Here is a 25,397-nt window from a genome sequence, read left to right as displayed (position 1 = left end):
ATAGGTATGCGCTGATGTATACCGTCATATATGCCACTGATACAGACTCAGACCATCCAGGTTGACAGAAAGGAGCGACTGGATGAAATGGGTGATGAAGCCGTTGTAGCACTCAGAGCTCCCTGGTCAAAAGACATGAGCAAAGGTCTGGCTCTCTATAGTGCTTGAATCTGTGAGGACCTAAAAGTAATTTACTTGAAACTACTGTGTTTTGGGTTTTTTTTTCCCTTCATGTTACTATATTCAAACTATACAGACTTCCATAAAGCAGAAAAACAAGTGAGTACCATGATGTTAAACGCTTCTGATCAACTACCATCCAAGATGGAAAAAAAATAGAGCCAAGATGAAAAATAGCACCAAAAGGAAAAAAGACAAGAGATTACATCGCTAATGGGAAGTATGATGCCCAAGAAGGTATTCAGATAGTTATTTACTCTGTAAAGTTGTAGTGGTACATCTGTAAGCAAACTGGCAGCTAACCATGTTTGGTGTTAGAAATAACATGATTCATGAAGTGGAAGGAGGAATCTATCTGTCAGAGTCACTGGTTAATTACTCAGGAATCTGACTAGAAGGTTCCCCCTTTCCTCCAAGCTGCCACTAATTGTTCCTCCAGCAGATTACAAGCACTCCCATGGAAACACTCCAACTCCCTCATGGAGAAGGGGAATTGCTCCCTCTTCTCCCCTTAACTTTAACCTATGCTGCCATATTGTCTTGGAAATGACACTCTGAAATTTTGTTATATAGTGTCAAGTCCTGTTAACTTGCCAGCTTCTTTAACATCAGTGAAAAAGCCAAGCTTGTTAAAAACTCTACCTGCTCACCGTTCACCACTGTGCATCATGGCAGGGGCTTGCAAAAGTTGACACTCAGTTTTCAGCCTGCTTGCTTGGAAAAAAGCTGGAAGGCAAAAGCATTATAAAGGAGGTAGAAGCCCACTTTGTCTTAACTTTCACATGGTATCTTATACATGAAAATATTTGATTGATAGTTACAGAATGCCTATCATAAGGAGTTAAACATGCTTTTAAAAGTAATTATTGATAACTAATCTGTAAAAATGATATTCCAATGGAGACGACGTTCATCAACCACCAACTGAATAAAATTTTTGAAAGGATGAATTTTACATAGTTGCATGGAAAGCATATTCTGAGGCTCATATTAAACACACTAAGCCTCATTAGATAGATACAAGATCAGCACAGTGACCTACAATAGCAGCCTTGTACTACATTAAGATGCAGAGAAGTAATCATCAGGAGACTTTCAAGGGCAGATATTAACTTTGTAATTTGATATATGAAACATAACTGTATTAACAGTAAAAAAGAAAGCCTTCTCAGCTACTGTTACTAGTGGATTCAGAGAGAAGAATAAATTAGAATTTGGTAATTATGTCAATGTCATGAATATGTTTGCACATTTGAAATCTTCAGGCACTAGAAAATGCTGCTGAATCAATTAAATGCTCCAGAGATTAGAGTACGCTTATCTGGAGTGTACTTTTTCACAGCAGTCCTTACGAGGCTCAGGTTTACTTTGCTCTTAAACAGACAATCTACCAGCTGTGGCAGCAGCCATGCAATAACAAGCATCCTTCAGCAGTAATTTGTCTCAGTACCAGCTATAAATGATTCAGCCATTCATGTCATGCTCCAGGAGTTACTTTGCAAATACTACAGCCTTTTACCACACATCACAGCATCCTTTCCCTCCACAGTAGGGGTTGGGGCTTTTTTGGTTTATTTGAGTGTTGTTACTCATGTCTTCTTTCTGAAACTTGATAGGACTGCCTTGATCACCAAGGAAGCTAACTTTCACTTCTTATTGGCCATATGCAGTCTTGACTTAAAAATAAACATGTGCCAAGTCATCTGTTTTATAAAAAGGGTATGAAGGTGAAAACAAATTTTAAACACATAGGAACTTTGAGTAACTATAAACATTAGAATAGCTCTATTAAAACTGAAATTATCATCATGCATGCTTATTTCTACATTAAGTTTTATGTTCAAGTTTTTATTCAATGAAGAGCTGTTACCAGAATATAATTTTTTTTTTTAAAATAGGCTAATGCCCCCCCCCCCCAAAAAAAAAAAAAAAAAGTAGTATTTCTAAAATGTGAAACTTGGAACTAGTAATATGAACAGGAATAAAGTTAAAATTTTTATAATCCTGATAGCTGTGTCTGAAAAGCTCAGCTCCTGGCAACATGCAGTCAAAAGAATGAATGGCTTTTTTTCTTTGAAGTTCTAATTTGAGGCCACTGGTCTTCTGGGAAGCAGTGCAGGGAAAGGGATTATTACCTTTCTTTCCCTACGGTCAGAATCATGACTCTTCATGGTTAACTGTACTGCATGCAGTACAGACAACTCCTACAAAAAAGAGATTATAATCCTGGATTGGGATAGTTTCAAGGATCTGAGAAAAACAGAAAAGCAAGAGAGATGACATGAGAAAATAAGCAGTAGCCTTGTATAGATATACAGTAAAAAGACTGGAAAAGCCTGCAAATTTGAAAGCTAATGCATCTGTTGACAAGCAGTAAGGGACCTCACAGTGATCTGTGTTCCCTACTGTTCTGTGGGCAGTTCTGACTTCTGTACCAGGTTCCCCATTATCTTCACACTGCAGTTCCTAATCCTGATTTAACTGTGGTCATTCTAGGCCACCAACTAGAGAAAACATCCCTTTAAGAAATGTGCTCCCCTGGATGAATGCTCCCAGTGCATACAACAAAGCCAGCAAATCTACATGCCGATAAAAATCGTTGTGTTTTCTAAGGTCTCTGAAGGGCTCCAAATGACAGTAGTACCACATACTGAATCTGAATTAGAAACCTGTCATATCCTCATCCACCTCTTATTCAATTGAGATGAAAGGTATTTTGACATTTTAATATGAACTAGTACTAGCAGAAACAAGAAACTTCAAGACTATTATTTTTATGACATACTAATAGCAAGAGGCTGCTATATTTGATGGTAGGATGATACCTAAAGCAGTATAGAAAACTAAAATGTGCTACAGTAAAGCAGTATGATCTTCTAACAGCTGGTGATCCTATAGGTAAACATTTAGCAGCTGGTGATCCTATAGGAAAACACTGTGCAATATGGGCAGAACAACTTGTGTGACTTTGTTTCTAGTTAAGAGAAGTGGTCTCTGGACAGTCTTCAGTTGTTGACTGAATAGTCCCCTGAAACCAACCCAAAGCAAATGAACCCAGGATGAAAGCATGAAGCGGACCCTGCATAGTTTCCTGCAGGGCTCTTGTGGGTACATAACAACAGCCCTTCCAGGAGCAGTGATCCATTACAATTTATGTACGCTGCTCCCTGTAACATGGCTGGGGAGCCCACGTGGCAGCAGTATGCTCAAGTGAATTAACTGACCTCTGTAACAGGACACCATGAAGCTTACCCTTTATTTCCAACAAAGTGGCCCAGTACAGGGTTGAAAGGAAGTATTTTCTGTATGTTACATACGTAACAGATTTAAATACTTTAAAACTGATGGAAAGAAGACTGTAATGCAAGAATAAACCTTGAACTTTCTACAAATAAACTCAGGTGATCCTAGGTTTAAACTTTACACCCTACCTGTCATTACTTGAAATCAGTAATCCCACCCATAAGCATGATATAGCTGCAAGCATGCTTCAAATCATTATGTAAAACGCTAAACTATATAGCAGAATTGAGTGTTTTACCAGTGTGTTTTTCCTCATTAGGTGTTAACTATTACATACATGACAGCGTCGGCATGCATGAGAGCTGGGTGCTGTATTTCTACAAGGATGGCAACAATCCGTAGGACTCTGCAGAGTATTTTGACCTTCTCACAGAGCTACAGCAAGAATTTTAAAATCGGCAAAATGAATGTCAAAGCTAGGGGAACTCTGCAGGAATTTTTCAGGTGGTGGTATACTATGCATATAAAATCTAACAGTACAATTGCAAAGCATAATAGCAGGACTAAACAGATGAAAAAACTCCAATGTTACAGGCTGGATTAGTAAACAATTAATTAGCACTGCCACGTTTCATTCTGACACTTTTCTTCAACTTCAAGCTTAGCATAACAGGAAATCTTATGATATTCAGTTTATAATGTGATTCTTGAAGATTTATTACGTGATAGGTAATAAACAGCAGTGTACATATATATATATATATATATATCTCTGGCTTGCCTGAAGTTGACACTTCCAGAAATAACAGAATTCAGATGAAACATCCACTCTGTTGTGCTGCAGAAATCCAAGTATTAATTGTCTTCTCAAAATCTGACCTTTTTAAGGTGGTCATGTGAGAACTCAGAGCAGAAGCATATCAAATTGCTTGTCAAGTCAAAAAAATTAGACTCAGATAAGAAAAAAAATGACACTACAGCTAAACTTCTGTATAGCTTACTATTGATGGTATTAAAAAGGAGTGCTGAAGTTTTAATCTATAAATTTCACTAAACACAGAAAGCTCCCTTACAACTAGCAAGTGTATGATATTAAGTTAAACAAACGAAGTGCAGAACAGTGGGTGAACATACAGAAACAAAATACTTGGTTACATAAAGAAACACCAAACTCATTAATCTAGAAGTTTGGACTGGTCTCCACATTTCTCACACTTCGAACTCTGATGCTGTTTATTTTGAAGGACAACTTTGCATACTGAGCAAAGAAAAAACCCACAACAAACCAGCATTCATACAGATCGATTGATGTGCTCTGTATAATTTTTTTACATTGCCTTCTTCCGTGGTGATTTTGCAGAGAGAAGGTCACAATGGAGGAAGTGTATTCATTTTGTAAACTTCACGCCACCCCACTAAACTGCAGATATTATTTTTAGTTCTCCCTAGCTCTAAGCAGAAAGGGAATCCAAGGCGCAGTGCCAGGATGTAAACCCACTCCTTCTGAGCTGGCTTTAATCATGTTGCCTTGCTCCCACTCTGCTCCCATGTTTAGGTCAGCAAGTTTCCTCAAGGCTAAATGTGAATACATGCACACATATGCCATGGATAATCTGGGGGTGTTTCTTCATGAATAATTCAGATAAAAGTACGATGTGCCTGAAAGGCCCACTTGATTTTCTCTTTTGGCAAGGTTCACCCAAAAAAGTGCTGCTGAAGTGTAGCCAACATCTTGCCTCTATTTATAAGGTAGTTAGTCTACAAAAAAAGTGGATCCTCTTTACAAACTGTTTTGCACTGCTCAAGCTTGCAGTCCTGCTGCACCGAAAATTAAGGGACTCTCATTGAGTATGACCACAAACTGAGGCCAAAATTATTTTCTACAAAAGGGATACTTGTTTAAAATCTTTCTCCACAGAAAACAAAGTCTTGTACACAAGCCTAAACCAAATGTTACAGGAAGAGCAGTATTTTTCCATAGACATCTCTCCTATCTAATGTTATGGGATTTGCACATTAGAGAAACATCTCAGCATCTCAAATTACGGTTTTGTTTTAAAGTATAGTTACAATAGCTCGTTTGGCAATCTGTATCCTAAACTACTCTGACTGCCATAAAAGTATCATGACACTGAGGTCAGTCTGGTATTTATTTCCATTGCCAAATATGGCAGCAGGTCATGCACACAATCCCTTCTTCTAATCTGCACACTAGCAGGAATTAATTTTTTCACCTTAGACTACCAAAGCCATAATTTTGCATGGTATGACAGAGCTGGGGAAAGCCAGAATCACAGAGCTTTGTGTGTGCACTGCCATCCACCATGGACATCAACCTGATGTCCATCAGATTCCAGTGCAAGGCTTAGCTGGAGTTTACATGCTGCATTGTTTCTACCCTTTCAGCCGAGCGGTCCTAAAGAAAGCAACTGGTTCCTCTTTGGCAAGTGCCGCTCTGTTAAATATGTACTACCCTACTTCTATTTTTATTTAGAAATCCTATGGTAACTTGAGATCAAGTTGTTAGGAATAATCATGCCAAAGCGAGAAACAAACCATGGGAAGGTATATAAAAATACGAGTTAGCACTTCATGTCCTAGTCTTTCATTGCTGTTACTGAATATTTACTCTAGTTCAGAAATACTCAAGAACCCACAGACCACTGACTACTCCCAAAGTTCCTGGGACATTGCTCTTTTTTTCTTTTTTCTTTTTTTTTTTTTTTTTTTTTAATGAACATAACAGGAAACCCATATTGGCATCAGAGTACATGAAATATATTTAACCTCAGCATTCTAAAAAAATAAATATTTATTAATCTTGCTAGGAAAAACAGAATTGTGAACAGTCTGGAAGGCAGTCATTGCTATGCCCCAGAGGATAATATCCTGACTTCCCACAACATGTTTTTCAATGCATCAAGGATCTCTAAACAGCACTGTGCAGATCTACACGTTCTTGCCAAGAGTAATGAAATAAAACATAACCCCAGTCATTGTAACAGAGCAAGCTGCTTGTTAAGGTTTATCATCATGCAAAAATGAACTTCACAACTGAAATATAAAGTCAGCTGTAATGGGAGGGGGAAAACCACAGAGCCCAGGATGATGGAGTTGGAAAAAAGCCACACTTTGAGAGTACCAGTTTTATCTTACCTAATACCTTCTACAAGTCCTTCACACAGCCTTTGAACAAGGATGTCTCTCACGTTTGCATTTTAAATTAATTCAATCCTTCAGAAAAGTGCAATGTGCCCTTACTGTAGAATCCTACCTATGTTCTGTGGTTCTAGAGGTGCAGAACAAGAAAAGCCTTGCCATATTGCCCTTCCAAATTTCCAGAAAAGATCATCGGTAAAAGTCTATTTAATTCTTAAGAGATAAAATAATAAAAAAGGAAATTATGGATTCCATGAGAAGACAACCAAATTTGAGTGGAAATGAAGACAAATCACTATTACAAGTAACTTACAAAGTCAGAAAACATGATTTAGTACACACAATTCCTCCAAAGAACTAAGCAGAGATTCTAAATAGCATTGGGAGACCATTAAAAAAAAAAAAAAAGTATAATTTTTTGCCATGGTTCAACTAAAATATTTTGCCTCTCTTACAAATGATCCAAACTGAAGGGAACTGTAATGCATCTAGATAACCGCTTAATAGTTCATGACATCTTTCAGAGGCTCTGAACAGAGAAATAAAATTTAAGACGTTATACATGTGCTTACTATATGCCATCTACCTTGTCTGAACAGTCTTCATGGTATGACAACCTTTGAAGTACATGTTGCAGGCTTCTGTTCAGTTGACTTAAGTAACTAAAACCACATCAAAGGACAGAAAAGCCATGTTTAAGTACTGCAGCAGAAACCAACACACAAAATTTCACCTCAGGAAGGTGAAATAATACCTAGAGGCCCCGCTGCTGCCATGGTTTTCCTTTTTTGCCTAGAGAGGGTCTGCTCAGGGAGCAGCGGAAGTCCCAACAGCACCATCCTCTCCAGAAGAGAACAGAGTAATTAACTTCTTAGTGGAATTCCCAATTCCCTGCAGCAGGGAAGGGGAGGACTAAGCAGTCGATTTTAGTCAAGAGAGGGATGGCTTTAAGCAGGCTTCGCAGCAAACAGCGGGATGTAACACTGCTCACTTCAAGCGGTATGGCTGCTGTGGAGAGGCAGAGGCAAGGGAGCACAGTTACAAACGGTTGTAGGTTTTGTGCTGGTAAAGTATGACTGTGCTCAGAATAAAGACTAACTAGATTTTTCAAGATATATAGTTAACTTCTATTAAAATATGGAAGTTAAGACTAATATGGGCTACAATGAGCCCTTTGGGATGAATGCATGTGTTTTTGTTTGCTTGTTTGGGTTTTTATGTCCTTTTACCTGCAGTCCTAAATATAGTACTAGAATTAATCCCCTACAGCATAAACAGGCTTACCTCTGACCAATGCCAAGAGGAAGACTGAATTATCAGAGTACCTTCAGATCTACAGGACCGCCAAAATGTTTATTTGCCCACCTCAGTTGTTTCTGAGTTGTTACCAGTTGTTACCTAATTAATACACCCAGAAAGGGAAAAAGCCTCAACACGTTCATGGATGAAAATGTGCATATCGAAAACTGATGCGTGTTCTCTGGTACCCAAAACAGATCACAAAACAGGTCACATAGTTCATTCATCCCCAAGGTAACCACTTCCACACTCTGTGCTTTCAACCCACCCTCTGACATTCAGTATTGTCTTTTCACATTTTGAAGACCTCTTCAGAGCAGATATAGCTGTCCATGACATGATCATACACTATCTTGCATTAGTAATGCTCTACTTTATTTTGGAAGCCATGTTATTGCATGTGGTCTTTATGTACCCATTTGTGTCAGAACATAAGGTGATAGATATTATATTACAGTCTGTACAGACAGAAAAGCACAGATCCTGTTTATGAATTAAGTCACGTCACTTTGTTGCCTTAAATTTGCTATCCAGCTGCCTTCAAGCACGATGTTATTTAATGACCTGTACATGACTTTCAGTAGGTCTTGTGTTTTTACCCAGTCATCTCCTCGTGGTTCACTAAAGGTGCCTCAGAAAAGTGCAGAATGTGAAGGCAGATGACGCCACAGTTCACATATGGGACAAATGATAAAAGCCACAAGGAAATAAACTTCTTTTTTCTTGTCTCTGAACTTGAAATAGTATCTGAAACCACAAAGGAAACAAAGCCAGATGGCACAGGACAGCTGGTGCCATGAGGGGACCATGCCAATGCTGCTGAAAATTCTGCATGACCTACAGCCCAGACAGCAATCTATGTAATCAGTCCCTGAAATTCATCATGGTGTTCACCACCTTACCTCTGAAAAACTCAAGGTGCTCAGGGAGTTCCAGGCAAATGGATACAATGGATGGAAGAGATGCAAAGAAGGATGAGCTGTGCACATGAAATGCTATACTAAACTCTAGCAAAGAGATTGGTAGGAGTCGGTCACACTACTATTCTGCAATGACTCTTTAGAAATTGAATCTTTTTTAGCATTCACTTTTATAAACACTACCTTCAAGCATTTTGGTCCAAGATTTTTGCCATCCCTAAAAATCACAACTCTGCCTGGTGCCAAGACATAACATAAACTAGCCAAACCTTCTGGAAGTCAGTTTTCTACTTAATTATTCTTAAAAGGAACAGCCTCTAACGGGACAAAAAAATATAGAAACAGATAATAGTAAGAGCAGCCTTGGTCTGGTATGCATAGATGAATACAAGCACCTTCGTTTAAATAAAATACCCTTATTATCTGGTCACTGTATTACCTACAGTCACTCTCAGAGAGCTTACCATAAGTTCATGTATTTCTCATTCTGTATTTTATTTTGCCTTTCTGAAAATACAATCCTCTGTATGTCACTTCTACTCCCCAAATAATGGAGTGGTTTTCAGGAACTGCAAAAGGAAAAATGAATTAATTCCTTCTACAAACACAGCAGATAAGAGTATTTAAAACCATTCCCTTTCCTCTCCTAAACATTAATCAGGGATAAAGAGACTACATATCACCACTTAGAACTGTTAACAATTTTAATGTTTTTATTATTTCTTTTTCTTGGGACACGGGAGAAAATTATTAGGGACAAGATGTTCAAAACTGGACCTTAAAGATAGCTTTACAAGCCTAAAATGAGAAGCACTCTCATTTTCAGGAAAAAAAAAAGTGCTGAATCTATCATTAAGGAAAACAAAAATGAAACCTTAAGCTCTCAACTTTCAGTTCCATTTCCTGTATCTTAAATCAGACACTGTTTAAACAAAGATAAACAAACAAACAAAACAACCAACAGAAAAAGGGATTGAAAGACTTTTCATCTGAGGCTCTGTGGCCCATACAGACAGGAGAGATAATGAGGCCCTCAGAACAATTCTGCATTCATTGCAAGCCTTTAGCATCCACACTTCTGAGTTTTCCCTTTTCAGTTTCTCACCCCATGAATGAAATTCTGACCCACACAAACTCAGATAAAAAAATTTTTTGGTCGCTCCAAGACTTGTTTTCTTGATAAAACTGGGACAACCTTTCTTTCTCATGGAAAAGATTGTTACCTCTTTTCTCTGCAATAAAGGTGCACTCAAGTCTGTCTAGCAACCAAACTGTGCATCTCTCCCATTTCCTGCATAATCCTTCAAAACCCAGAGCCCATCTTTTTTATCATGTCTGTTATAACTATTCAAAACACAGCTTATCAGATGACTCAACCTCTGCAACATTTTAATATGAATTCCAACAATGCTGTACATACGTACTTAGTATGTCAAGACTTTGCTGCCATTCAGCTCATGCTCCTATGTCACACAAAAATCAAAGCACGGAAGAAATATGAATGTAAAGTTCATGAACTTTCTTCTTCAAACATTTATAACTTACATTCTTCAATAAGAAGCCTTACAGAATGTGGTATTATTACAGCTTAAAACCTCCTTTCAATAGCTAAAATGAAAGACTTTGTACTGATGCCTTGTTTTTCAGAATAAACTGTCTTACAGCCTTGCTTTACTGAAATACATTATTTAACAGGCATCTAACACAGTCTTGGAATAGACAAACACTTTTGACTTTTAGCCCATGCAACGATGACAGAGCAGGGATCTGGGTTACAAACAGGCAGCTCCAGCTCTTGTCTCTGGCCTTCTACTTCTCCAGTTCTTATCACAGCTTTACTTTGTCAGCAAAATGCTCAGTTATTTCTGCTTCTCCTTGAGACAGCCTAGACTCCTAACGCATGGTTGCAGCAAAACATCGCAGCTACAGATTACACACGGAAGAGCTAAACCCTACTGAGGTCTGTGCACCAGAACATTTTTCTTTCACAGCTAGCTTGTATTAGTTTGATATCTCATAACATATATTTGGATCACTGCTTATAAGGTTTCTAAGAGAAATACAAAATGCATCAAGTAAGTTCTTGCTGGAGGATACAACTATCTTCACTAATAAGAATCAATTATAATATAGATTTAGGATGCCAGTTCAGGCTAAAAAAAAATTCCCCCCAAAAAGGCTTATTCATGTTTCCAGAAGAAAATACACAGTCTAGACCAGCATAATAATTAAAAGTGTAGAAAGAGATCAGACCATAAACCTCTCCCCCAGGGAAAAGGGAACTCAAGGCAATTGTCAAGCAGCACTGATTTGTTTCACACTATTAAAATCTGGTTTATGGAATAAAATCAGTATTTCATGGTAAAGACATGTTGAAATTGAGCTTGGGCAAAAAAAAAATCAAAAAGGCTTTTCTTGGTGGCCGGAAGAAGCTGTGTTTATAAATTTTTTTTTTTTTTTTTTTAAAAAAAAAAAAAAAAAAAAAAAAAAAAGTGTTCCTGGGGTTGTGAAGAAAATCTGCCAAATATAAAATGAGATAATGCTGTCATCTGATGTCTACAGACAGACTCCGTGCACCCTACATAATTCTCAAATGACAGCAGTACAAAACTAACAAATCTCTGGCTGCTATTCAGAAGCTACTAGCCAGCACTAAACAGGCAACTACCCTCATCCACTTCATCTGGCTGTTGCTTTCAAAAGGTACGACAAGCAGCAGACACTAATTCTGAGGCGGGAAAAAAAGTCAAAAACTTCTGTTCCCATCTTCACCAGTCAGATGGCTCCAGCCATTTTCTCTCCCATTTTAATTAAAGGGCAAAAGAAAGAGATCCCTCTTAATAAAAGCATCTTAGCATCCACTCCCATACCAACAGCTAAGCTCTGGGTTTGATACAGCCAAAGTACCACTACAGAACAAGAGTTGACCCACTGGCTCCTACTTTTCAGCCTCTGCCTGCAATTTGCAAACTTTCAAGTAAAATGTAAAGGTGTTTTGTACCACCTCCCTCTCTCATTTTTCTTCAAGCACGGCAATAACATTAGAAGATGTTATCTGTCCACCTGATGTTATCAGAGCATATACTGCATTGGCTTTTTATTGATCATCTGCTAAAGAAATTTGCAGGGACTGGCAGAAAGTATTGCTTTTTTCTGCAAATAACAGCCCCTTTTGTGGTCACAGTGAATAGACGTGCATCCTAGACACTGTCCGATATTGCTGACGAACAATGCAATGGGCTCAAAGCCAAAATTTTCATTCTCACCTACGTTATTTTTTGAGTTACCACGCTAACACTAACCTCTTGGAAGTCAATCATTATGCTCTCACTTTCACAATTTACATCCACCATTAAAAATTACGGCTAGCCATCTTCTCACTTCAAGACCACATGACATCTTCTGCACCATTCCTTCATTCCAGAGTGACTTAGCATGCTGCTGAACTTATTACTGCCAAGACGGATAACACCATGGCTTTGCCGTCATCTCTGGCTAGTCTGAAGTCAGCATAACTTCTGGAAAGGCTATCTGACCCTTCCACTTCTTGGCCACTCATTGCTACCCTGTGCCTCCAGCCTACCTGTCTTGATGTAACAGGAATTAGGGTTGCATAGTAAAAGCAAACAAGGGAAGCGGTTTGGCACTAATCCCGCAAAGGTGGGGAAAAAGCAAGTTTAACACCAGTCAGTTCCCTGATACTGTTTGTTCTGTGGCTGCACAAACAGCTGTGCTGCCATAGGACAAAGCTGAGAGGAGGAATGAAGGGTCGAGGCTTGAAGAAGACAGGATCACTTCTCTCAGTAGCAGTGCCAACTTACGTTGGCTGGAAGTGACTGTGGCCTAAGATGGAAAAGGAGGTCATCTTAAAATAACAGCTGTGAAAAATACTTTCTAAGCTAATACGCATCACGAAGCTCACGTAACCAATATGAAACAGAAGCACATACTTAAAAGTTCTTGAAAGTGTGTAAGAACATCTATTTCATGACAAAAATTAAGAGCTTCAAAAGATTTTCAGAGCTAGCAACTTGTAGCCTGATTTCATCTGTTCAGGACTAGGGTTAAGTCCAGATCAAGAGTTGAGACCTGCACAGAAAAAGCCAACCAAGCCTCAATGATTGGTAGCAAAACTCAGGAGGGGAAAAAATTCCACCTTCTTTTCCTTCTGATTACCTTAAAAAAACCTGTTAGTCAGATACTTGTGAATCACATTGCTGGCTGTGCATCTACTATTCTTAATGTAGTTCTTTGTCTGGAAATCACATGCTGAGTAGCCCTCGTGCGAGAGACTTATTCTTTATTAATGATAAGGTTACAAAAAATCTTGACAGATAAAATTTAGACTATATTGTCAGAACAAGACAGGAGTTTATAAAAGGGAACTTGTTCACACTAATAACTTCCTTCAGTAGGAAGACTTTACCTATAGTATCAATTTGATTTAATTCCATAAACATAAGGACATTTTCCTCCACAAGGAGAAAAGACATACGGATAAAAGGCTTAATCAGAAATAGCCTCCGAAACGTAAATGTCCGCAGTATTTTGCATGTTCCCAAAAGTAACAGGGATCCACTATCTTACAGCATGAGGTTTTCTCACAAACTCATGGTACCAGAGCAGACCTCGCCCAGAAATAGATTTGTTTCAGCGTCATCTGCCAACAACAGGAACCTTGGTTCCCTTCAGTCCATACGGTCAGACTCCTAAAGGGACATTTTGGCTTCTCCCTTGACAGACACCAGCCCCTCCATTTCATGCTCTTTTTGCATGCCCTCTTCTGGCAAAGCACAAAAGTGGCAGAAGTGTCTGAAAAGTTAAGCATAGTTACTACCTCCACTTGGGATACCAGCTGTCCTATCTTTGATGATGGCTCACGCTACAGCTATGTACACAATCTGCATCCATCCCTCCCTTGTTAGAATCTCTGGCAGTATGTTTGCTCAAATAAAAACTAATATACCGAGAACTTTTCAGACATTTTCTCAATACTTCCTACCTTCCACTTAAACAAAACAAACCAAACCCAAAAGAAACCCAATCAACTGTTCAGGACATCTAGTAAGTCAACTAAGTGGTTTCAGTAAAATCCAGCATTTCCAACTGCATGCATTCTGTCCTCCATACACATCTGTGAAAACTATGGGGAAGGTGTCTTAACTTACTCAACCAAAGGACTGTTATCGAAAGGCCTTTTATTGCTGTCACCAGGCTTAATCAATGATCAAACCTACTCATCAAACCGCCATCGCTCACATACTCTAAGCAGGGAGGAGAAAGAAGTCTGCTGCACATTTGATGCGCAAGCCAAAGCCTGTTAGAGAGTCGGGAAAATAGAGCCTTACTGTTAGATCTTTTTTTCCAGGTTGGCACTTTATCAACAATGTCTCCACCCAAACCTAGGGTTGTTTGTAGCACTACTGAGTGTGCCTGAGCACAGCCAGGTGTCCTTAGCATGACCCATGACCAAAATAGTGCCCGCTGGTCACAACCGATGGCTCCCGCACCACCGGGGGGGCTGTAAGAAAGCACAATCCTGGCTACGCGATTTCTTTCATATGCTTAGACCGTTGTGAGGACGGTTTAACACCGATTCTGCGTTTTGCTCGTAGAGCAAATTGTGGGCTTGTCACGGAGCTGCTGCGGGATGCGAAGCCTCCCCACGGCAGGGGGCCTGCGGAGAGTGGGGCTCCATCTCCCAGGGCACCCGCGTTTCGCGGGGGCTGGTACCCCCCGGCCTGGCAGCTGGGTGCGCCGCGCACTCGGCCAGGGGCTGGCACAGCGCCCCACGGCCACGCGGGACTGCGCCCCCCCGCCCCCTTTCCGCGGGCGCTGCAGCCGCCCGAGGTGCCGGGCGCGGTGCAGCGCCGGTGCAGCCCCGGGACGAGCCGACAGCGGGCACGGCCGGCCCCGGGCAGGCTCCCCCCGCTCCGCGGGTGGGCGTGTGAGAGGTCCACGCTCTCGCAGCGCCCCGCAAACGCTGCCCTGCCCCGTCCGGGCACACCGACCCCCTCCGCGGCGGCGGCCGCGGGCAGCGCTGGCGGTCCCGCCAGGCGAGGGGGGAGAGGGCGGGAGGAGAAGCAAAGCGGGGGTATCCCGGGCAGCGCCCCCTCCCCCTGTCCCCGCCGCCACTCGCCTGGTTGGGGTCGGTGGCCCGGAAGACGTGGCAGGCCATGGGGGAGTCGGGGTTGTCAGGCTGCGCCTTGATCAGGTAGGCGAAGTACGTGAGGTCGTGGCTGTTGTGGATGAAGCGGGCGATGTGCTGCGCCTTGTGCTCGAAGATGAAGACGGCGGGCGCGGGGCTGCCGGGGCGGCCGGGGCCGGGGCCGGCGGGGCGGCCGGGGCTGGCGGGGCCGGCGGGGACGCAGCGCAGCGTGGGCGAGCCCAGCAGCAGCAGCACCTCCCGGGCCGGCACCCCGCTGCCCAGGGCACCGCCGGGCTCCTGCCGCTGCCCGCGGCGGCGGATCTCGGCCATCAGCCAGGGCAGCATGGGCAGCGTGGTCCGCCTGTCCAGGCAGGACGAGCCCACGTACCACAGCCTGAAGCGCTTCTCCCCCGGCGGCGGCGGCGCCGGCTGCGGCTCGGGCTCGGGCTGCAGGGGGTGGGCGAGCGGCTCGCCCTCTCCGCGCTTCTCCATGGCGGGTCCCCGGGCAGAGGGCGCGGAGTTCCGCCGCCGCTTCCCCCCGGCGCCAGGTGCAGCCGGCGGGGCCTGCGCTCGGCCGGGGCCGCCGCTAAGCGCTCATCCCGCCGGGCACGTCCCCGGAGCCGCCGCGCCGCCTCCCTCCTTCCCTCCCTCCCTCCTTCGCCTGCCTGCCCGCGCGGAGGGGAAGGACGGCCGAGTCACCCTCCTCCTCCTCCTCCTCCTCCTCCTCCTCCAACGCCCCGGGGAGGAGCGGAGAGGCTACGCCCCGAGCGGGCTCCGCGGCCCGGCCACCGCGGCCGGGGGCGGGACAGCACTGCTCCGCGCTCCAAACAAAATTCCAACGTGGCCGCCGCTCCGCTCCGCGCCCCGCCAGGTGCTGCCGGCCCCGCCGTTCCCGGGGAGGGGCTGCCCTCTCCCTGCGGCCCCGCAACGAGACCGGCCGCGGAGGGAAGAGGAGGAAGAGGGGTCAGGTCCGCAAGGGGAGGAAGGTCGCCGAGCGGCGGAGGGAGGGAGGTGGGGAGACCGCCGGGGCCGCCCTCCGCCCGGCTTGCAGAAACTCCCAAGGTTTTTCCGAGTTGGTTTTGCTTTGGCGAGCCGGCGGGGCGCTGGGGAGGAGCCTCCCCGGAGCTGGCGGGGGTGCGGGCAGCCCCCGCCCGGGGCGCCGCAGCCGCCCGGCTCCCGCCGCTGCCTCTTCCCCCCCTCCCTCCCGCTGGCTGCTCCCCCACACAGGGAAAAACTGCCTTGTCGCAAACGCCCGGAGATACTTCCACGGCTGTGTTACAGTCGTGTGCCCCTGGCGAGTCACTGACAAGTCAAGACTTAATTTAAAAATATTTTTTTCTAGGTTTCTTTTTCCTGCTTGAGCTTTCAGTTGTGGGGCTTTTTTTTTCCCCCTCGTTATCGCGATAACATCTCTTTTGTCAACGAAAAATCCGCCACCTACTGTAAATGTTAGTAACTAGTCTCCTCTACCTGAGAAAGGAGCTGGACAAAGCTTAGCTGGTCATATTGCATCCGTATCCATTTTGTAATGATCAATTTTAGTGACTGTCCTCGTGTTTTCATCTGTAGCAACAGCAGCGACAATTCCCAGTAACATGCTATTACGGCAACAGTTTTAACTGTCCAGAAAAAAATAAATCTCTAGCTGGAGCTGAAGAGCTATTCTCTGTAATTTGAGGCTGCCTGATAGATTATTTGGGCAGAGGTGTATCATGTGGCACAGCAGGTCACAACCCACAACAGTCCGAACTGACACAGAAACTCTCCCATTAGCAGTATTTTAATAGCGTTACAAACAACTATGCTCATTTCCTGAGCAAAGTATTTTGTTCTTCCTTTTCCCAGTTTAATCATCTGGTTTATGCATTTTGGTTTCTCGGTTGTAATTTTTAGTTTTAACGTTCTGACTTGGAAAGACCTCAAAATATACCTCCTCCCACAGCATCCTAAAATGAGCTATTCTTAGAACAGGGTAGCTAATGCAAAAAGTCTGATGTAGGCTGGACACCAGCTCAAAATATTTGCTACAGTGGTAGAAGTTAAAGCCAGAATGGGATTGCTTTCCCAAGCTGACTATTTTCACACACTTTTAACACCTGAACTGCGTTCTTGTACAGTAGATACTACAGCTGGGGTAATTAGAAAAATAATAGCCAATTCTTTTGGATCACAAACCTAAAAATTTCTTGTCTCTCAGTCTGCACAGTTAGCTTGAACCCTCCAGCTGAGAACGTTACTTGAGATTTTGTGCTCCAGCAGTGCGGGATGACAGTTTGGGAGCTGCTAGGCTCCCCTAACAGCGCAGCTGGGAGAAGACCCATTTGCTTCCTGGCAGCAGTGCTGGCACTGGTTTAATGCCGCAATGAACTGCTCGTTTTCTGCCAGTTCAGTTCTGGGAGCTGCCTCTAATTTAAGTGACAGCGCTCATACTGATACGGCTCTTGGCACAAAGGAAGCAGGAATAGCTGCTCGGGGGTGAATAGGCCAGCAAGACTACTCTGCTCCTTTTGGGAATGGGTGGTTATATGATTCCTCCAGAGCGTGAAGCTGCAGTTCAGTCACTTGAGCACAAAGTCCAATTTAAGCTACCAGAGATGTGAACTGAACACTGAGTTTGCACTAAAGCAGTGGCAAAACCCCCTCCTACATTCTGTTGAAATGATTTTAGATGGGATAATCTTGAAATGGCTCTGACAAAGCAGCCTAAGGGGGAGGCTGCAACGTACTGAATTGCGGCAGCTGCTTACAAACACCATCTCTGAGACTGTTGGATCACTTTGTATTATGTTTGTATACGACCTACCAAAACCAGGTTGCGGGCAACCACCTAGGCTTTTAGGTGTAGTGATACAAAAAAATTAATAATAATCATAATAATCAGGAAACATGAAGACAATAGTGAATGTATTTAAAAAGAGCAAAAAGAGGCTGAAATTCTCTTAAGCAATCACAGATTCCACTGATGTTCTCACATTCAAACAGAGCAAGAAACCTTCACTTGAAGACACTACAGAGCTGGGCTTTCATCTGCTAAGGATGCACTTCAATTTTTGAAATTATTTTATCAGGTAGAACTGTGAAGAACAAAATGTGGAAAATGAATCTGAAATTCTTAAATTGTCACCATTATGCCAGTTATGTGAAGAAGAAGCAGCCAGAACTGTCTGGCTTCTCTTTCAGTTGGGTGATTTGCTTAATATGGTATGAGAGCTGGTTATTTTGACCTAATTTATTTTTATGATTGAATTCTTTATGCAAATCCCTTATAAGACAAATTTAATCTACCACTAATATTTTAACTACCTTCAAAACAAAATTCTCAAGATGTTAATCCAAAGTTTTCGTGCTTTTTATGTCTCATTGAATCGATTCATCATCATAATCCCTCTTAGCCGTCCATTACCTTTATCCATTTACTTCATCGATTTCTTTCTTATCCTTTAATCTGCCTACCACTTTTTATTCCTCCATCTCACTCATAGTGTTTCATTAGAAACTCAGTCCTTCAGTTGCGTAACATCTTTTCGAAGTTGGTCCCCTTTTCTCATTTCTTTTCAGATTAAGATTTCATGCACCTTTTAAGTTAAAACTTTCTGATTTCACTCTTACTGAGCACAGTATTCCTTTGCCCATGACCTCTGACATGCTCCTCGTGTAATTTCTCCCTTAGTGTTTAAAACTATAGCAGTCACAAAAGCATCATCCTCTCATTCCTTGCACAACATAGTTAGGAATTAGCCGAAACTACATAATCCTTATAGCTCAGTTAATGGGAATGAGAAACTTCGGGACAGAAAAGAAAGCAACTTTCCATAGCTCGTACCAGGTCAACTCAGCTGGAAAGAAGTGTAAATACAGCACCCATGCAGAGACGTGACAGACAAAGCCTCTGATGAGAGACCACAGTTTTTTCTAAATTCCTTTTTTTATTATTATTATTATTGGCCAAGCTTCTTGAAACAGATTGTCAAATTCAAAGTGGAAACTATATTGGAAGATCTAAAGTACATAAACTACTGTGCTCAATAATTGCCATAGCATGTCCTGCAAATACATGCTCAGTTGGTCAAAGAAAATGAGCTGAATACCCAGTCAGACTTTTTTGAATTGATGATAACCTGCCATTGATTTCTGTTGAAGAAATAGACGTTAGATGCAAAATCTCTTAAAATGAGGTATATATTTCTGAAGTGACAAAACACGGATACAGTTAACTAAATATAAGTAAATGCCTCTCAACGTTTTAGATTCACTGTTTGTCAGTGGAGTACTACATGTAAAGAGTATTTTTCCAAATAAAATAGGTAAGTATATTTTCCTTCTGTTTATTAAAGGAAGTAAGTTTTGTTCTCTAAGGCAATACCTTGATAATACATACTGTTTTTGCACAGGGCACCACAGCAGCTATTTCATATGTCATATCTGGATCATCAGTTCATATTCAGTGTTAAAGGATTTAAACCTGCAAAATGGTAAGCAACCACAGCTCTCATTAACTTCTTAAGGAGCTGAGAGACCTCAGCAACTCACATGATCAAACTGTTAATTGCTAGTAATTATCCATCCCCTTAAGCTTTTTAGCCACAATTTTAATTGCAGAAAAAAAAAATTAATTTGCTAGAGGAGCTGTAGACTTGACTTTACAGTTCCCTAATTTATGCATAACTTCAATCACCTCAGACTAGAGTATTTTATTTCAGTAATATGCCCTGTAGCTGGAATTGCTTCTCATCCTATTGCTTTTCTAAGAATGCTGTCACTTTACTCTCTGGGATTTCAAGGTCCACTACCTTATTTGCATTATTTTTAACCAGTCAAATTTTATTTTACTCTCAGATCACCTTTTGGTAAGATCTGAAATATAGGCATTTTTACTTGAGAAAACATTTTGTTAGTTTAAACTACCCAGTCTTATTTGAAGACTCTAATGAATCAACTTTTGGAAATATAATTGAAGTATTAGAAAGTAAGTTCAGTAGACTGGGCATATTACCAAAGTTTTAAACTTTTTCTGCTAGAGAAACTCTGATGCCTCCTCTATTAAGTATGTAAAAACATTGCTAGATATAATGAAAATTGTGTATTTTGCAGGATGTATAGAGGTTATTATAGTTTAAAATGTAATGCCAAACGTTTGAGTAAGACATATCAGTCTTGTAGAGACATGTCAATAGCAGGACATAGTCACTGCAATTTGTACACCATAAAAATGATGAAAAATTAATCTGATAGGGGGTTGGGTGGTTTGGGGTTTTTTTCCCCTTCTTAAATGACACTAATCTTTTTTGATCATAATGACAGATTATAATTTGTTCTACCAATAAGATCCACTCCAAAACAGATTTAGGAGAACTGGAATGAGTAAAGTTTGTAAGAGAATAATCCCTAGCTAGAAATTTCATAAACATCTCTAGAATTTAAGGTGACCCAACCACATTTTATGTCTGTGTTCAGTGTATTGTTATTCAATTTAATGTAGCACTAATTAAGAGAGACAATGCATTGAATTATTATATTTCTCTTCAAAGAAGCATTTGATTGTGGAAGAATTCTTATTTTTGTCATGTCAAATGCTTTTTGTTTAAAACTAAGTTTTAATCTCAAATCGTATGTGCTTACATGTGATCATAGCATCTTTCCAGGTGGAAACATCTGCAATTTGTTAGGTTTTTTGGTTGTTGTTCTTTTTAAGGTGTCTCTCCCAAAAAAAGGGTATCTCATCAGATTACTAAAATTCCTGTTGTTGAGATAATACAGAATTTGTGGCATTTAGTATCTCAGACCAGTTGCAAAGCTAGTTATTGCAGGAGACAGAGCAACTTCTGCAAGAACAACTTCCACATTGCCAATTATTTCTGCTTTTATATAAAGGAGACATTTACCTCCCTACTACTCCCCGACCACAGTAACATACAAAGAAGAGAAAAAATGAGGAAGAGAGTGCCACAGCTGCTGGAGTCTACTTTTTCCCTGACAGTGCCCACTCCCTCTACCTCATTTTGTGATCTGGAAAGGATCCTGGTCCCCTCCAACTCTACAGCAATGGAAACTAAGACAGAATTTCTTGTCATTGCCAAAGGAACATCTTGATATTATTCCACAAAGATATTATTACAAAGGATGAACCACAGGCTAGAAAGGTTAGCAGATCTATAGTAGAGTGCAAAAATAACATGGAAGAGAGATGCTTCAGAAGGCAAGAGTACTTCAACTTCAAAGGTCACAAATTCCATCTGTTCAAGAGGAAAATGCAAATACCAATCAGACTTCAACAGTGTATCACTATCAAAATGTTACTGCAACTTCACAACTCAGTGCTGTATGTCTGGTAAGAGAAGGTACAGCTTACCATGAACAATAGGGCACTTGTACTCCCAACTCAATACCAAGAATGGTGCCAGTGTAGCTGCCAAAAAAAAAAAAAAACACAAAAAAACAACCCACCAAAAAACAGATGGGAACCCCGAACAGATGGGAACTCTTTAATCCTCTTTCTAATCGTCCTTGACTCACTCCTAGGTAGATTGACATCTGTTGTCTTGACTCTGTTGACTGCTGAAGATCTCTCATCTTCCCACATTCCCAACTGCGAGAAGCAGCACTGACAGCACACTGGTGATTCATGTGAAACACACTCTTACATTCCTCTACTCCTTTTAAATGTAAACTTTAACACCCCTCTCAAGCTTCGTGGTTGCAGCATCCAGTACTTGCCAGTTCAGAAGCACCACTGGGAAGGGAGCCTGTCTTGCTTTAAATTGGCCAAGCTCTCAGATGATTTTTTTTTTTTTTTTAAAAACAACACCTGTAAACTGCCTAAGAGACAGCAGTGATAACATTCATGGGTATCAGAAAAATTCTTTGCTGCTTCAGTAGCACCAAGAATATCAGAACATTATTTTTCAGATTCAGAGGTAATTCACAGGGTAATTAAGCAACAGGGCCACTTTCAGTGGCAGAGAAGTGTATCCTAAGTGATTCATAACAAAATGCAGAAGGATTTTAGAGTGGTTAAACTGCATGAAAACCTCGGACAGAGAAATGCAAATGCTTATTCTATGAACAAGATAAAGATCTAGAAAAATCTGAGACATGTATAAACAGGGAGAAAAATGTAAAAGAAAAGCCCCAATAGAAATGTAACATGATACTATTTAAAGAGCAAGCAATAATGCAGAAATATTAGTGTAATTAAATTACTGTTTTAAGCTACTGAAAATATACAATGTATGGTATATATTCTGTTATCATTAACATGCTGAATGTTGTTCATGTTACTGGAAATCTTTATGCTCATCTTTTTACAATTAGCTCAGAAGAAGCATTAAGAAGAAAAATTAACTCAGAAGAAGAGTATTTCCCTACAATGCAAGAAGCAGGATGGAAGTTATGGTGACATGAATGTACAGTTCCAGAGACAAGCCACACAGGGCAGGAAACCAGAAGTCCTTATCTTATTGTCAGACATGCTCTCAGAGGATTACCTTATATCAAGACTATATGTAGCAGTGCCACCTGGTGACCGATGCTATGACAAAGCCTTCTTAAAATACTGTAACAGCATAGATCTTTATTGTATGAAGTAATAGAATTTTCCTTCTTTTTTAATATGTATATTAAAGCTTACAGTTCCAAAGCTCAGCATGTGAAGAACAAAACTGACACTGAAATTTCCAATTTATAAAGATAACAATCTGTAATGTAAACACTAACATATGGCACCAACACACATTGAACAGAAATGGTTCTCAAATTAGGGCAGCTAGACTGTAATTAGCCATAGAAGGATTAGCCAAATGCAGTACAGGGAAGAGAAAACCCAGAAACACTAAAACTAGCCTTCACGGAGAAGATCAGCAATCTCACTGTCCTTGCTTTTTCAATGACACGAAGTCATAAATATCAATAATTAAAAGATGTCCAGTTCAAAAGGCAGGTCATTTCTCCACCTTCCATTAGAAAAGCCTTGGAAACAAGTCAGGAAGTCTTTCAAAACATCCAGGACTGAGTATGAGGAGTGTGAGCATCATCCCTCTAACATGGATACTTCCTCATGCTCTCAAGCAACTCAAGCACCAAGAGTGGAGCTGGATGAGTATGCATGGACAGTGCTGTACGATAAAAGCAGAAGGAAACATTTGGCCAAAATTGCACAGTGACAAGCAAATCCAGTTGTTTATGAGGTGACCAAGCCTCAGGAAGGGAGGACTGTAGCAGCATACCACAGCAGCTCAACCCAGGTCGAGGCACTCGTTATGTCATGTCCTGGCTTGCACAGATCCAACTTCCTAGCCGAGTGAGTGCCCATAAGCTAGCAGCCCAACCAACAGGGATATAATATTTTACTAAAAATCTGTCTGGGAAATGATTGACTACAAGCTACTGGATAGGATAGAGGCTGCTGAATTTTAAGTCCCTTCCCCTATGCAAAGGGTCTTCAGAGATGGGGCATTTTTTGCTGCAGGTAGATTAAATGACTAGGGTACTTCTGTGGATTATTCTAGTACCAGCAAGGGCTAAACAGCCTTCGCAGCAGAGTAGAAATTACCCTCTCTTTATACCCAGTTAGGAGGGTAATAAAACATTCAAGTAAGACAGGGCAAACAGGAAGAAACAACATTCTTCATCTCCCCCAGTTTATCATCTAACTTTGTTTTTAATTGTCCAAGCTAATGTATTTTCAGGTGTTCAGAGTGCAAAGGTTTGAAAACAGGAAGGTAGAAAATAAAGGGGGATGGGCTCACAGTGAAGATGGTTACATACCTTTAAAATGTGGTTAAAGAAAGGCAGTGCAATTTTGTGGAAGCAGGAAGAGGAACAAGCTTTTACTTTGTCCACAACTAGGCCAAAGTGTGCAGAAGCTAAGTATATAAAGCACTAGCGCACAGGCATGACTACAACCATTTGTGCACTCTTACGGTGGGCCTCTCCATTTTTCTACAAAATAGCTTTCTGGAAGTGAGCTGGTGTTTTGAAATTAATGCAAAAAAAAAAAAATTAATGTGATGACAACAACAGTCATTGCCAGGAGATCACTTCATTATTCCCTCCTTTGGGTTTGTTTATGGTGTAAGACCCGTTTCCCCCCCCATCTTCCTTCCTCTTGTTCTGTTCCAGGCAAATATTGGTACATTTGTTGGCAAAAATTGTTTACTTGTTTCCTAAATAGAGTTAATGAAATAAAACCACTTGAATGAAATTTCCTGCAAAATTTCACTAGTCTCATATGTCCTCTGTCTTTTCCTAGTTCAATACAACATTTTGTCTAGCTGTAATTGATACAAATATTCCTTGCAGCCTGAAAGTCTCAGCTCCTTAGAACTCCATCACAGAGAGAAATGGCATATGTCTGAACTTCATCCTAATTTAATAAGAAATTTTGTCAGTCTAGGCCTGAACTTTACTCATTATAGTATTTATGAGACAGACTTTCATGCAGTAGCTTAAAACAAAATACAGACCATTTTTATCTTATGTTTTTACCTATATGTTTATTGACTGTGGACTTACAAAAATATTCATGTTACAAAATTTCTTATCAGTCAACAAGTAGAATTAGGAACACACAAGGACTCCTGGTTCTCTTTGAAAGATCTGGTTTCTGCACATATAGACAAACAATTCACAGCTTGTTTGAACATGTTAATATTACTACTCCACATACTGTTAGGTTTTTAGTTGGTTTTGTTTAATTTGTTTTCTTCAATAAAGTACTTAATTCTTTCATTACTCAGTATAGGAATTACTGCTGATAGCGATCAGGACAAATCTCAGAAGTTTGATTACATAGCCAACTTTTAATCACATCTTCTAGATGTCCATAAACATCCCTGAAAATTCTCAATCAGTAAACTGGTATAGCATACGTGTTCAGGCATCTTCCAGCCAGGGATGTTTCAAAAATATTAATATTTCTAGAATATATGACTCAACAAAGTGTAAGTTAGACTTTTCAAAGGCTGCTTTCTCCTCTTATTGATGGACTCAGCAGAAATGGTAACTGAAAGCTTCCTCACTACCTTCCAGCATCTACTAAATTGTTTCTAGAAGTTAAGACATGAGTAATTAAATCTTCTTTTCCATCTAGTTCCAGTGAAGGCACAAATATTTCCAGCTATATGAAGAATTTAAGTGCATTAGAACAAATGGGAAGTATTTGTAAGGCTCCAGCTTTACTAAAAAAGTATTCCTTTTCTGGAACGCTTGTACTGATGTAAACCAATTAATTCACTAGGCCAAAGCATGACAACGTTCAGTACACTTGGCAGCCTTACACTACAACTTCGGCAAATTAAAAAAAAAAAAATTAATCTGCTCCCATCACTTTTCCACAGACACAGAGGATTTTTTACTCTGTGTTCAACCCCGAGCCCCTGCATACAGACAAAGGAAAAGGCAAACAGAAAGTCTGTTCCTGAGACCATTTTGTGACATTCCACTGAGGCCCC

At 41.1% G+C, this 25,397-nt stretch overlaps 1 protein-coding gene and 1 long non-coding RNA gene across 3 annotated transcripts in view; one reads left to right on the top strand and one right to left on the bottom strand.

Moving 5' to 3' along the window:
- The window catches only part of TBC1D4 (TBC1 domain family member 4), a 109,158-nt gene extending 93,582 nt beyond the window's left edge, over positions 1–15,576 (bottom strand). For both annotated transcript variants that reach the window (XM_074911991.1, XM_074911981.1), the window contains exon 1: positions 14,941–15,576. In XM_074911991.1, the coding sequence (XP_074768092.1) occupies positions 14,941–15,441 (501 nt within the window). In that variant the 5' untranslated portion in view covers positions 15,442–15,576. The remainder of the gene's footprint in view (positions 1–14,940) is intronic.
- Positions 14,909–24,257, top strand: LOC141963062 (uncharacterized). The gene is made up of 3 exons (XR_012634042.1): positions 14,909–15,015; positions 19,341–19,421; positions 22,261–24,257. It is a non-coding gene; the product is annotated as an uncharacterized LOC141963062 (long non-coding RNA).
- Positions 24,258–25,397: the final 1,140 nt, after the last annotated feature.

This window comes from Athene noctua, chromosome 1 (assembly GCF_965140245.1).
Source record: "Athene noctua chromosome 1, bAthNoc1.hap1.1, whole genome shotgun sequence".
In the NCBI taxonomy this organism is placed as follows: domain Eukaryota; kingdom Metazoa; phylum Chordata; class Aves; order Strigiformes; family Strigidae; genus Athene; species Athene noctua.
This window is presented reverse-complemented; position numbering and strand designations above follow the sequence as displayed.